The sequence below is a fragment of the Pteropus medius genome, unplaced genomic scaffold (assembly GCF_902729225.1).
Source record: "Pteropus medius unplaced genomic scaffold, Ma_sr-lr_union100, whole genome shotgun sequence".
NCBI lineage: Eukaryota > Metazoa > Chordata > Mammalia > Chiroptera > Pteropodidae > Pteropus > Pteropus medius.
This window is the reverse complement of record NW_024349225.1, coordinates 13,724,237-13,739,914: the sequence shown is the minus strand read 5'-3', so window position 1 is coordinate 13,739,914 and position 15,678 is coordinate 13,724,237. Positions and strand designations below refer to the sequence as shown.

At 36.5% G+C, this 15,678-nt stretch overlaps 1 protein-coding gene across 2 annotated transcripts in view; it reads right to left on the bottom strand.

Annotated features, from left to right (window-relative positions):
- Positions 1-15,678, bottom strand: part of KIFAP3 (kinesin associated protein 3) — a 107,118-nt gene that overhangs the window by 54,069 nt on the left and 37,371 nt on the right. For both annotated transcript variants that reach the window (XM_039881591.1, XM_039881592.1), the window contains one exon: positions 5,953-6,053. In XM_039881591.1, the coding sequence (XP_039737525.1) occupies positions 5,953-6,053 (101 nt within the window). The remainder of the gene's footprint in view (positions 1-5,952; positions 6,054-15,678) is intronic.

The following is a 15,678-nucleotide window of genomic DNA, read 5'->3' as shown; positions in this document are numbered from 1 at the left end:
TAAGAGGATGGCTAGGGATATACTCAGGAAAGAATCAAAACAGGATTTCATGACTGACTAGATGATGTGCTCAAGGAAAGGAAGGGTCCAAGGTGCCTCCCAGGTTTCTGCACCGACATGAATGGTGATACCAACATTTACCAAAAAGGAGAAACTAGAAACAGGAGAAAACTTTGAAGAGGAGATAGTGGTTTGGGTTTTCGATACGCTGAGTTTAAGTTGCCTATCTGATAGTCTAGTACAGTTATTCAGTACAAGTTATAAATGCAAGCATGAGTTTAGAAGAAATGTTTGGACTGAAGGTATAGTTTTAGAAACTGTCATATATGGTCGATAACTGAAGCTGTAGGCTGGATCCAATTATTTGGGCATGGGTATAAAATGAGAAAAGAATTCCATTTAAGGTTAAGAGAAAGGAAAGAGGGCTTAAGAAGCAACAGACAGAAAAGTAAGGAGTTTGAAAAGGCAGGCTATCTATGCCATTTAGCAGTAATCTAGATTTTTCAAGGTAAGAATTAGTTCCTATAATAAAGAAGAAATAAACTTTATGATATAGTTTTGAGAAGCTAGTCTATTATTGGTAAATCAGCAAATTAACTTAATGTATATCATGTAAAGATTTTTTTCTAACAATATATAGAAGTCAATTTACAACCTAAAAATTTCTTCCTTTTCATCTCAGGGCAATATCTTTTTAGATCAACACACCTTCATAAATCCAGCACGGTGCCTTACATATAGTTAGTGAATAATAACACTATTTATTAACTGGTTAGACCCTATTCTGTTAAATCTTGTTTTGGTTATTCTCCACATTAGCTCCAGATAACTTCTACATTTCAAAAAGGATACATGATCAACACACAAAAATCAATTGTATTTCTATGTGCTACCAATGCACAATTGGAGACCAAAATTAAAAACAAATCTACTTATAATCGCTCCTCCAAAATAAAACACTTAGGTATAATTCTAACAACACTATATCTATATACATTTATCATATGCTGAAAACTAGCAAACACTGTAGCAGGTGAATGGCTGGCAGGTATGCCTTTCCCAGAGGGCAGCTCTTTAACCACAAATGTTGCTAATGGAATCTCTGGGTAGAGAATCAACAACATTTAATAATGTTACAGAATTTAAAAATTGTATGGCAAAAATAATCTATATTTACTGGATATATATTTAACAGGTTTTGCAACCTATCTATAAATTAACTGCCAATTAAAATTTATTATGTTTTTCATACTCATAAAAACCTACTATAGATTTCTTCCAGGCTTTTACTGATACAAGAAGCTTTTTTGTAATGACAAAAAATGCTACATCAACTCAAAGCTTTAAGAAGGCAAAATATCGGTGACTATTTACTTGAAATGAACCTTGTAGTATGAAAACTGCCCTTAAAAATAGGGTTACAGTTGATTTGCTTAGAAGCTAGATTTTTGTTTTGCTTTGTTTTTGTAATTTCATGAAATAATCAAAAGCTAGATTTAAAAAATAAAAATAATGCATGGTTTGAAATCTTATCTACTCCCCCCCATCAAGAGAAATTAGGACTAAATGTGAATTAAATGTATCATGATATAGAATTAGTTTTTCATAATAAGAAAGAGAAACACTTCAATTTTAATTAAAGCATTCACATTTTAAAATAATAGTTTAGTTCAAACTCTACGTGCAACATGATGTCTTCAATTTGATTGCTACCCACGGCACTTCAAAAGTAAGTGTAATTGCTGACAACTAGGAAATATTAAAACTAGATTTGTTCTGCTTTAACTATGTCCATTGTCATCTTTTACCAATTTACCAGGAAGGCAGTAAAAGGGCTTCGGCTTGCGCGATGAAGAGGCGACAGTGCTCAATCAGACAAGTCCCACACTGAGTATCAGATACCAAAGACCTACGACCGAAATCACTGTGTCTAGACTCTCTGGCACCTGACTTCACTTATTTACCAGTGACCAGAGCCAACCCCCACAGCTCTCTGTTCGCACACCTCCACCACCCCCACCCCCGCCCAAACATCTTTGAATGATTATGGCAGAACTCTGCATGCCTCAGGAATCTCTTCTGACTGGCGACTCCCTAACTCTGCTGTTTGAAGTGATGCTCTGGTTTCTGAACTTCAGCAGATAATGGCAGGCAGGAGCAAAGGGGGCTGTCAGAAAGGACGTTTACCAGCATTCGGCTAAAAAGAGCATGCAGATCAAAGAGGGGCCAGAGAGGACAACTGCAGTGGAAAACATGTGGATCACTATGAAGATTCTTGCACACTGTTCTAGGGTAAAATATTAAACAACACCATGACATCATTGCCCAAACACGTACTTTGATTGGCCATTCTATTACCAATAAATGCTTTTATAAGCATCTGGATGGCATTTGCACCTATTTAAACAAAGCATGCATCTTAGAGGTCTAAATAACAATGAACTGTTAATGTGTACTTTTAACTATTATTAGAATACAACTATTAACTCCTGGTTATCCCCAAGCATGCTTACCTGAAACAATTCACCCACCGAGACCATTAAGATCATGTATAAAGAAAGATTTGCCTGGCCCCCAAAATTGTGCAGAATAGTGACATAATAGGGAAAAAATTAGAATATATTGGATAATTAGAGGCAATAAAGTACAAAAGAAGCAAAGCAACATAATATCGGGAGAGATTATAAGGCACATTGAATATATAATCACCTACTCTGAATGTGAAATGATTTTCAAAGTGAACTCTAATCTAATTATAGGCTTAACTTATAAAACACATATAAGGAAGGCAGTATCTAAATTGGACTATGAATAGGTCAAAAATAATGAGAAAAAGATTTGACATTTTACTAATAGTACCTTACTTTTGTATAGTGTTTTACAATTTGTAAAAGCTCCTTTACATAGATCTCTAATGTAATTAAAAAATATAACCATACTCTACACTCTTTTGATCAGTAAGATGAATATAAATAACTACTAAACCATTGCTTTCCCGCTTTCAATGTTATTTTAGGCTTCTCATCTGAAAAATTCATTTGCAATACTAGACGATCTTTACTAAACAAAAACTAATATGCATACATTCAAAGTGAACAGAATAAAACATTAACACTAAAATACTCTGAACTTCAGATATAGCTTTATTTAATAAGTAGGTTAATCAGCTGTTGTCACAAATGAGTTTAAAGCTTTACCACTGTTATAAACAGTACTTCAAATAGCCAATACTTCTGAAAGGAGTACCTTTTTAATTCCTGAAAGAAGCTTGGAAATTCCAATTGAATCTAAGATTTGCTTGCCATGATGCTTTTATTTTACAATAAACTTAGAACTGCGTGGCAATCAAACCATGTCAACTTTTCCCAAGATATGTCAAAATTGCCCCCTATAAAGTCAAGTTATAGGCTGGATGGCACTTTAGGAGCAAACATATTTTAGAGTATCAATTGGTTTCTCAAAATATGGCCTCGACTGAAAAGCTTCAGAATGTTTATGATATAATTTAATAATATAACCTTACCTAGTCCTATAAGGGTTGAACTTTTCAAAAGAAAAAAAAATTGTTGACTACTGAATGAGTTTTAGAAGATTCTGTGCATGAAATACAGGTCATAAATGTTCTGAAAACTCCACTGCGGAAATGTTTGGCGTTAGAAAATTATCTGGCAAGAAAACATGCATGAATATTGTTCTAAAAAAGGTATGGGAGAATTTTGTATATACACAGTTTTCAATTGCAATACATAATGATAACGTCTCAAAAGTAACCTAAGCAGGTTCTTATTTCTGATTCTTTATTTAAAATAAAGTTTTATATTTTATGTTTGAGATTACACATTTTAAAAGGGAAGAGTAACTCCAAATACAAGATTCAACAAAATAAGTTTTCCATCCCTTTTTAGTTTACATTTACATCTCTTTTACTTAATATTATTATTTTAAAATTCTAATCTGGACAAAAACAGTCAATCTAGGCAAGAATATTATTCTTTTTTGGCTGCTTTCCAATTCATATCCTGTAGTCAATGAAGTTCTGACACTAAATGGGATTGAAAAAGGAACACCCTTTGAAATTGCAAAGCAGAAACCCTCAGAACATATGGAGTGAGACTGTGGTAAATCACCTGTAATCTCCCTTTGACATGGCTACTCTTTTATTGAAAACTTGTTTGACAAAGAGTTTGATTACACTTCACACTGGCTGTAGTCTGACATGCGTTATCTCTGTAAGAAGCCTTGCCTTGTTAGATCAAAAATGCTGCATATTTTTTGAAGGATGTCTATTTCCTATAAACAAGTGTAATTAGTTTATCCCCTGACATAAAAGGCTAAGAAATTACCCTTAAGAGTTTATCAGTTTTTTAATGGCATGTAGATAGTGTCAAAATTCTGATATAGGAAATTGAATTTTAGAACTGTCTTATGGATTTGGGATAAATAGAAGGGTGGTCGATAAGAATTAATAAAGAGAGAAATTGTGGTCCATTTTTTATTACATAGTAATTATTTTCAAGTAATATAAATTTAATAACTTATATTATAAGCTAATAAGAAATTGCCTTTTTGTAGTCTTAAGAGGAATTACTTTAATAAGTGTGACATATTCATATTCTTCTAATGTTTTGAAAAATGTGTTATTTTTATTGTATATTATACATCCTGTAATTTTGCTTTCTCTATTTTAGAAAACAATTTTATAGAAAATAATATAACATTAAAAATCAGCCCCAGTGTTTCAATCATCAGATAACCAAATTACTGGAGCTCAGTTTATGAAAGATTAATGGCACAATGTTACTCTATGACTGTAAATTCCCTAAGAGTAAAATCATATAAGTACAGAATATCTCTACCCTGAAGAGTCCATGTAAAAAAAGAGTCACTAAGTTCCTTCAAAACAAATAGACCTAACGAATAGACCTAAGTATTTCAAAACTGAGTCACATCAAACAACTTTCTTGAGAACAGTGCTATAAAAATAAAAGAATTTTGATGAAGCGTTTTCCCATCAGAGTATGCAAAGCACTTAAAACCATCAACTATAAACAGAATTAAAGAGAAAATTACAAAGTTAGGAAATGTTTGTAATATGACAGAGTTAAAATAGTTATTATATATAGATTTTATTAATCATGAAAATATTAACATGCTCATGGAAAAATTGGCAAGGGACATGAATAATTTATAACATAATATGGATAATAAACATATAAAAAACGTTCAACCTCACCAATATCCATAGAAATCCAAATAAAAAGAGACACTCCATTTTTAGAGAAATGATAATAGCCCGTGTTAAAGATGAAATGCTAGCTGGAAATATAAACTTATGTGTTCTTAGAAGGTAATCTGGCCACAATATGTCAAACACACAAGGGGTGTTCATATTTTTTGACCTAGTAATTCTACTTTTAGGATTTAAACAAAAGAAAAAATTAAGGATGGGATAAACATTTATATGCTATGATATTTATTCCACATTATTTCATTTGCTTACATACATTTAGATCTGTTTTTATGTGATAAACTGGAAAAAAACTAAACGTACAATTTAACAATATTTAAATTATGGTACATCTATGCAACAGAATATTATACAACTATTGAAAATAATTTTTGAAGAACATTCAATGACATGGGAGAGTATTAATGATCTATTAAGTAAATAAAGTAATATATAATTACATATATAATGCCAATATATATTTTTTTAACTATGTAGAAGGAAATGTAGCAGAATGTTAAATGAATATCTCTGGGTATAGGTAACCAAGTTATTTTCATTTTATACTGTTCTGTACTTATAACAAATTTATATTATAACAGATTTTCTATAATGAATTTATATTATTTTTAAGAGGGAATTTTTTAAGAAAAATATCTGGAATATCGAGAAAAAAGTAAAAAAATTTTTTGAATGCTCTTTCTAAAAACACTTGAATCACTTACCTGTGGTATACAGTCAGTGTATGCAAACATAGATTTAAAGCGGTCATCCATGCTTATGTGGTAAAGAACACACATTGCTATTTGTTTGTAGTTTTCATTGCCTGGGAATAAAAAATCATGAATATGGTGATTGAGATTTATGTGATTACATTTCTTTGGTATAACACTGAAATTAATGCATTAAAACTTTAAAACTACTGAATTAAACCCTAATATAACCCTCATCTAGAAAATATTTCAAGCTCCCTGTTTCCATTCCAAAGTGTGAATCGCACTATCTGTGAAATATCACTAATTTCCAAGAGATAATATGCATTTGCAAGGCATATTTTTAGGAAAAAAATAAACCAAAACCTAAGAATTATTTTCAGTAGCCCACTATAACAGTGGCCTGCCCACCCTTACTGTTTTATCAAAATATGGGATTAATACAGTTTACTGAAAGTGATGATATATAAGAAATAATCAACAAAATGTGTATTTAATTCCCATGAATCAAAAATTGGAAAAAATAATCAAAATGATAAAAGCAGTAGAAAAGTATTTGTAATGTTAAAAAATACAAAACTAAAAAATGCTAAAGGCTATAAACTTATAAGCATGTAATCTAAGGATTGCCTCAGAACTTCTGAGGTAAAATAATTCTAGTTTTATACACCTCGAAACTGAAAAGAGAAAAGTGAATGATACATCATAGACTTGAAAAATAAAATGGGACTTTAATATGCCATGTCGTCATTCCACCTGCTTTCGGAGAGACCATATTTTAAGGAACTATTTGCTATTTCAAAGTTAGTAGCAAAACTAGAGCTGGGAAAGTTTAACCAGAAAGTTTTATCCAAAGAACGATATTCTTGAGGATGCTGAGCTATGAGAAATCCTTGAAGATATTTGGAGTTTAAAAACAATCATGTAAGTAAATTTAGTTGATAAATTACATCAAAAAGATTTTAAATATATTTTAACAGGAAGGATAAATCTAGCACCATTATTCTTATGTCTACCATAGCACACAATTACTAGAATACTTGTGTTTTTTAAAATACTGCTTTATATTCTCACTGAACTTTTTTCATGTATTAGGCACAGTTTAAGGCAGTTAGAAAGCCTTGCCAGATGTAAAGTTTGGTGTTCTCGTAAGGCGTGGTATAGAGCACATGCAAGCTTCTCAATAAATATCTGACTGATCCTACTTCTAATAAACAGTACAGTGACTACAGGTAACAATACTGTAGTGTACATTTGAATGTTGCTGAGAGTAGACCTTAAAAGTCCTCGCCACACACACAGAAATTGTAATAATGTGATGTGACAGATGTGTGACGAACCTGACTGGTCACCATTTTACAATACGTACACATATCAAATCGTTAACGCTGTACACCGCAAAATTACATAACATTATATACCAAGTGGACGGCAATAAACCTAGAAAAAAGATGAGCGTTATATAAAACAAATCACTCTCACGAAGTTGGACCAGAACTGCCGTCAAGCAGTGGCCGACATACTGAGAAAAACAAGGTGCAGAAGCCTGAAGGCGAGCGGGGGCGGGCGGGGCGGTGAGCAGCAGTGGCGGCCCTCGGGGAAGAGCTGGGTCCCCCCACGTGGAGGCCATGGAGGCGACCGCTCGGGGTCAGCGTGTGGCTCTGCCGACGCCGGGCAACCTGGCCTTGTGCAGGTTAGAGGTCCATTCTGAGCCTGTGCTGAGCCACAGGTCCTTCCACCCAGTCACTTTCCTATGAAGCTCTGCTGTCCCCTTCTCCCCAGTAGTATGGGCTTAGGAGTCACCTACAAGCTCCAGTCTGGGAAGAACCCTCCATCGTTTTCTCATTCTCACAGGGTTATAAATTCCTTCATGAAAATAAAACTTGAGGAAAGAAAGTAACGGAAGCGTGGAGCACTGATCAGCGTGTGCCCGCTCCACACCGCCACACGCTGCGGCGCCCTCTCCTTCCACGTGGAACTCCTGGAATGGGGAATGGCGGCGGAGCAGGTGGACTATGAAGGTGAAAGGTCACAGAGACAAGTGTGACGACACAGACGGCCACCTCACGATGAGCGACAGCACTTTGCTCACCTTGGAGCAGCATGTGCTAGGCCAATGAAACCTGTAGGTGTGGCCCCTGGTCTGGCTGAGTGCGACTGAACACAAGAACTGGGAGCGTGACCAGCTCTGCACCAGGGATATTTTTTTTCTTGAGGAAAATGTGAAAGGAGGTGATGACATATCTAAGGGACAACAGCACTGCACTCAGAAGCCTATGTAACTCGTGTTGCTGATATGTCTTCCACATTTTGTCTGGGCAAAGGTTCCTTAGAATTCAATCAATTGATTTACAAAATACCTATAAAATTGATTTTCTTCCCTTTTTCTATTTATTTAGGAATGAAAAAAATAGAAACTGACATTTGCCCTTTTATTCAGAAAAAAATGGAAATAATTTTGTAAATGGTCTTGTTACCCAGATGTTACCTTAGTGATTCTAATTCATATCTTGTTAAATACCACATATTTCTTTTCTCTTCTAAAGAACTATGATATATGAATGAAGATTATAGTATATGAATCACAGGTATCTTATTCATTGATTCAACGATTATATAAATGATTAAGTGCTTGACAAAAATATAGCCTAAAACCTAATGACAACTAGCAGATATCTGACAGCCACAACAAAAGATGAAGTATTTTAGGACAAAAGTGAATACTTGGAGTGAGAAGCTGTCTGGAAATAACCTGAATTCATCTCTTCAAACACAGCTGAACAACAAAAAGTAGAGGCTTTCTGGTAGCCAACATTTATGATTACTTAAAGGCTAATTTGCAGATCATGTTGCAATAAACAGCCATTAAGAAAGATTAAATGGTCTGAGTAAAATATGAGCTTATTCTTTATTATAAGCCAATAGTTATCTTCATTCAATGAAAGAAAGGATATTTTAGTTCTTAGAACATAAACGTCAAAAAAAAAAAAAAGACAAACAACTCCAACAATCTTGCATAACCTAAATGAATTCGGGAGGCTAGAGGGTACGATTTTCTCATAAGAATTCATGACTGAGAACCATAAACTCCAGCTAACCAGCTTTGATTCTTCCACATCCTACAAATGGCAGGCATTTCAAAAGGGCTCTTTCAAGACTTACACACATCAATTATCCCCTAACGGCATCCCAAGTTAAAACGGGCTGCCAATAGTCGGTATCCTGGCATAGCGCCAAAGGCTCTGAATTTTGAGAGCAGTGAAAAGACTGAATATTTTGAGAAGTAGGCCTTAATGACGAGAGGTGGATTAGTCAGATCTGGTCAAGTAATAAGGCCGGAGTGGAAAAAAACGGCCTAGTCATTATGATTCTTTGGGTATTTATGGTAATAAACATGAATCATGATGAACTCACTGGCTAGTAAATGCAGAGGTCATAAGTGCTTCGATAGGATTTCCACAGGAATTCGCCGTTAATTAGCTGGATCATTATTTGAAAGTGTTACTGAATCATCTTAGCAGTCGTGCGGCCGTTCCCCCAAAACTGGTCATTCCCAGCTGAGGGCAGTTAATGCCTTAACAAACTGGCCATTAACTCTAGTAACTGATTTTGTGGGAATTATTGCACTTATAAAATACATTCAAGAGGTTTTTTTTCTTTTCTTTAAAAAAAAAAAATTGCAGCTGTAGTTCAGCTGGAGCAGCTGAAGGAGGAAAAAAAAATCAGCTCTCTAGGCTGCTCTCATAATCGATTTTCTGCCAATTAAAGGGCAAACGCATGCTGATAGGTTTTGAATTTTAAACTGTCTTCAGTTTTTTCATCTCTGAAGTGATTAGTAAAAGCACCATTTAGCCACTAATTTTGTAAGACATTTGGGATTTTCCACTCACAGTTCAGTCAAGCAGAAATATGAGTTCTGAACACCAGAACTCAAAGCCAAATTTCCGCTTCTGCAGTAGACCCAGCCCAACACTTTGTAAAAACAGAGTGAGAACACAAGTTATGGGCCACATTATTAGCCAGATTCTCATTCCCTTCTACACTCCATGTCTTGTTCAAAGTGGAAAACTCCCTTTGAAGTCACAAAGGCTCTGTGAAAGATAAGAGAAGTGGGAATGTAAGCGCCCCTATGTTCGAATAGAGTAGGTGATACATCACCCCTAGAAAGTCTACGTGGATACAACACAGTTCAAAACTCACAAGTGTCTTTACATTTACTACACAGTGAGGGCCCTTAAAGCTCTAGCAACACAGGCAAAAACACCACGTAGAAGAGAGTTGCCACAATTACTGAACATATATATTGACTATATTGGAATATACTAAAAACACACCGAAGGTACATTAGAACATCTTTGGTACACGTTTCCATATAATTTTATGTTTAACTTATTGGGGCCATATTAGAGATACGTACCCAGTCTGATTAGACAGCTTCAGTTAAAACTTGAATTTAGAGAAACCAATTTTTAAGACTGCAACTGTCTTTGGTTCTGTAATAGGTTCGTTCACAGTCAAATCTAATAAAGATGTGAGGTGAATAGATAAAAATCAAGAGCTTTTAACCATGAGTTATGGGGGCAGGGGGTGAATGACAACTATATAGGTTACAATGATTAGTACGGAAACAGGTGTCACGATAATTTTGTGAAACAATGATTTGTGGATAAATGATTTTTGTTCATATTATTTAATTTAAAACCATAAGAAACTGAAATTGTAAATCTACCATTAAGCTCAATAGCTCTGTCACATTAAAAGGCATTCGCTAAACAAGTACTTTAAAGTCCAACACTTTCGATGCATTTGCATTCTTTTTTTGTATGTACAACTGGACATTTTGCCATGTAGCTTATTTCTCATATATTTTCAACATGTTTTCAGTTATTTTATTATCTTGTTTGTAGTATTCTTTTATTACATCCACAGCACACCACAACAACTTCTTTGTAACATGCCCTACAAACACGCGTCCTTGTGGTGCAAATGACAAGAGCTGAAAGGGAGCCCTGAACAATGACTGCCTTCCCACTGCCGTGTCCCCATCACCGACTTCATGTGCTCTGGTCAGCTTTCACCATTAGAAATGGAGACACCCCGGGCAATATTCACACACACAGGATTGGAACCAGCTGGTGATAGAAGAATCTTAAGAAAAAAGGCTTCTTGATTTAATTGGGAAAACAGGAGGAAGCATAAATTTTACTGCCATTAATAACTTCAAGCAATCTTGATATGACTCTACCTCACGGTGACGGCTAGACATGTGCTTTTGGTTAAAGTGTTTGCCACATCTAACCCCTATTGTTTGCTCACTTGATCAGGTAAGAAAATGCAGGTTTATTTATAGGATAATGAGGCCTATTAAAATTGAGAAACAGTGCAGTAGTCTATGAGGAGCTGCGTTTTGAAACAGATGTGTGAAATTCCATAACAGTTTTGTAATAAACAGGTCAAATGAAGTTATTAAAAAAAATCTACTTTAAGTTTCTTAAAGAAACCATCATAAAGGCAACTTAGATTTAAAAAGAAGAAAAAAAAAAGATGGAAAACACCTCCTAATTGGAAAACATTATTCTGATCGTTTCCAGTTTTTCATAAACAAGTCAGAAAAGGCCATTTACAAAATAATGCTTTTTCATGATATAAAGATAAGCTTTATTTCTTCATTTTATGATGCTTTTGTTAAATTAAAATTTAAGTCATATTAATATATAATGAAAAAAGTAAATTTAACATTATGGGGGGAATTTCAAAGGTGTTCAAAACAACTTTTTAAATTTTCTTTTAGGGACATATGACAGAATAGTCAAAGAAAATAACCCTGAATTTTTAGGTGATCAAAGTTTAGAGTCCAACAATATCTGCTCTGGCAATCTGTAACAATAAGGGAAATCAGACTTGTCTCAACCGGAAGAAATCAAAAATTTATCACTTAACTCTTGACCTGGTCCGACTCCCTACATGCTGATAAAATCTTTCTACAGCCTTGGAAAGTGCCCTGAAACCCAGATCACCAGGGGAAATCTAGATCAAGATGAATCAGGTGCCATTCTTCCTCTCAAAACCATTCTGGGTCTCCTCACAGAACACAGCGACATTTATATGAATTTAGAAAACCTTAGAAACTCTATCTTCCAGTGAACGAAACGTGGTCTAACATTACTCTGACTCAAACGTGGGTTCTTTTTGAAATGAATCACGTGGAACTGTGAAACAGGCACAACGACGTGCTATTGAATCTAGGAATCTGAATTTTCCTGCCATAAAAAAGAAAACTAGTTTAAGTACAAATTAGCCATGCAAATTAGCATGGACTCACAATCCTCAAACTTAGAAGCATCAAAATTTATACAGACAGGGATTTGAATCAAGATTTGAACTAAGGATCAAACTTTTATACTAGTCTGTTCAGCCCCGTCCATGTGTGTTTCACTGACCAGTGCAGCTCTGCTGATTAAAGAGCAGCCTTAGGAAGGATGTCTGAGCTAGTTCCATTTTTAAGTTAACTTGCACACAGATTCATAAATTATATCGTAAAGTGCCTAGTACAAGTTAAGCACTTGATGAATCTTTATTGAGTATGAGATTGACCTTTAGCTATTATAATTATTATAAATATTGAAAAGCTTAGCAACATCTCTAAGTAATACTACTAATTGCTCAATTTTTTTAAGAAACATTCTCATTTCTGCTCATAAATAAACTTAGAAAGTATTGCAAGGCAGGGTAATTTGTGACGCTGACTTCAACATTATACAGACTTTTGAATATTTTAAAAGAACACTATGCTCATCTGTTCCAACCCGTCATTTCAAACTATCTGTGGTGTAGGGCCAGGTTTTTATTTTTCCTTCCAATGTGTCAGAGACCAATCCTGTTGTAAAGTATGAAAAAAATAAAATTAAACAAAAGATATGCAAGACAGAAGTTCAAAAATTTCTATTATTACATTCAGCATATATAAAAATATTTGATTAAGTTGCTACAAGTGTCTAAATGTTCATCCTCAATTTCTGGATTTACTCTTTACGGACCAGAAACAAACAGTTTATGGATCACACTTTGAGAATCACTGTATTAAAAGGTTCCTGCCCCGAATTTACACCATTCACGAAAGAAATCGATATCAGTGCTATGTCAATGTTTAAAACAAACCCCTGATAACCAGGCCTAGACATAGTCAAAACTATAAAATAAGAAGACTTTTTTCTGCAAGGCTCAGTCCCGAGAGGCTTCTCCTTCCTTTTCGTCTCCTTATCTTAACAATCTACTAATTTTCTCATGATTCGCACAACAATCCTATGAACTGGGGCCTATTTTATTCCTTTACTTGTCTAAGCCAGACGAAAGGCTCAGTGATGATCAGCTGGCCTTCCAGTCTCACTCAGCTGAGAGTGAAGGGAAGAAGACTCCGGCTCAGCTCTTTTGACATTCGTTGCTTTCACACACGAATCCATCCAGCCACCCACCAACATGCAGTGAGAACCCAGATGTGCCAGGCATTGTCGTAGGCATGGTGAGCACAGGCGTGAATAAAATGGACACAATTCCACATTGTCGTGGAGCCTGGAGCCTGGAGCCTCTGGGCCTGGGGCATGGTGGTGATGGGTGAGTAGATGGTGAAGACAATAAACAAGATAATTATATGAAAGACAGATTATGTGGTGATTAAGTGCTATGGAGAAAAAATACAAGGAAAAGGAGAGAGCCTCAGGAGCCAAGGGTGGAAATTTTAAATGGGATAACTTGGGAGTGAAGCCTGAAAGAGATGAGGAAATGAATCAAAAAAATAGGAAAGAACGTTCTGGGCAGCACGAACAGGAAGTGCAAAAGTCCTAAGGTAAGAATGTGCCTACTGGGTTCGAGGAATAGCAGGAGAGCCAATGTGCCTTCAGCAGAAAGAACAAGAGAGAGTTCTAGAAACTGTTTACACAAGCAAAGAGGGGAGAGAACATATCAACTCGTACAGGCCATTTAAGGATGCTGGTTCTTCCTCTGAGATGGGAAGTAATTGGAAAGTTTGGAGCAGAGAAATGAGATGATTTAACTTAAATTTTAATAATATCCCTCTGTGTACAGTATCAAGACTGAGGCAAGGGCGGAAGCACGCAGGCTGGTTAGGGTGCTACTGTTTTAAACCAGCAGGAGATGATGGTGGCTGCGACCAAGGGTAGCATCTACATTTTGAAGACACAGCTGACTGACCTGAAAGATCGGATGGAGGGTGGGGGGGAAAGAGAAGGGTCAAGGATAAAAGTTCCCCAGTTTTGGTCAGTTAACTTGAAAGAGGAAGCTGCCATCTATGGAGATGGAAAAAGACTGTGAAAATAGATGGTTTAGGGAGGGCTGGGAGTGGGTGGAAGTGAGGGTCAGGTGCTGAATTCTGAATGTGTTAAATCTCAGGTACTTATAAGGCATCCAAGTGGGAAAGGATTGTTGGGGTAAGAAAATCAGAAAAGAGGCTAAAAGTATCTATCTTTTTATATCAGTAAAGGCAGAATACTTAATGAAATGGATGAAGTCACCAGAGTAAGTACGGATAGGGAAAGAGTCTAAGGCTCAGGCCTGGGGGAGGGCGCAGTCTAACGATGAGAGCTGGGGAGATGAGGGGGAAGCAGACGGGGAGACCGAGAAGGCCTGGGGACGTAGAGGAAGGATCGGGAGGGTGCTGTGCCCTGGAAACAAACGAAAAAAGTTCAAGGAGGAGAGAGCTGTACCGAGTGCCGTTCACAGGCTGCCCTGACTAATATGAATGCTGGAAACTGACTGCTGGACGCGGCAACGCAGAGGTCAGTGCACCTGGACCAGAGCAGGGTGATGGGGAATGGGGCGGGGAATATGGAAGCCTGAATGGAAAAGATTAAGAAGAGTGTCTAACAGTGAGGGAGGGAATTGAGAGAAAAAGACAGGAGACAAGGGAGAGAGGAAGGAGGAGAACAGACAACAGACTGAAAAGGACAGGAATGTACATGAAAAGAAACGGGAAATGAAGACGATTTTTTGAGGCGTTTTATAGTAATGGGAAGAAAGGAAATGGGATGATACCTGAAAGGTAAAAGAGTGAAGTGCGAGTCAAAAAGAATTTTTATTAAGATAGAAATAATAGCACATTTGTGTGTCGATGGGAATGATCTACTCGAGAGGGGAAAAAAAAGATACAGGGAAGAAAGAACCGCTGGAGACGGCGTGTCGGCGGCGGGGCAGGCCGGGGATTAATCCCACTTAATGGCATAGAGAGGAGGAAGCAGCGGAGGCGCAGATGCAAGCAGGAGGGTAAGTGTGGCAAGCAGGACCGCGTGGAAGTTTCCTGACAGCTTCTACGTTCTCAGTGAAATGGGAAGCGAACACGGTGCTGAGCGGAGGATGAGGATGAGGTCAGGTTTATGAGGAGAGCAGGCGCATGACCAGAGAAAGTGCAGTGCGTGTGACTGCTGGGCAGCAGGAAGTCTCCTACTGGTTAACTGGGCAGCGTTCACTCTATGCTGCTGTCCCTCTGTGGAAGGGCCTCGCATCTCACAATCCTACGCATGTCACGCATTCTCCGCCCCCTTCACAAAGCACCAGGGAAGCTGGTAAGAATGAGTCTAAGATACAAGAGGTTGAATACTCAAATTTCCAAAGAGCAAGGCAAGAAATATAACTAAATGTCTAAACACAGGAGAAAATAAGGGTTATCCTAGGGAAATGAGAGGATTTGGGTCATGCTTAGAAATCCAAATATAAGATTAAAAAAAT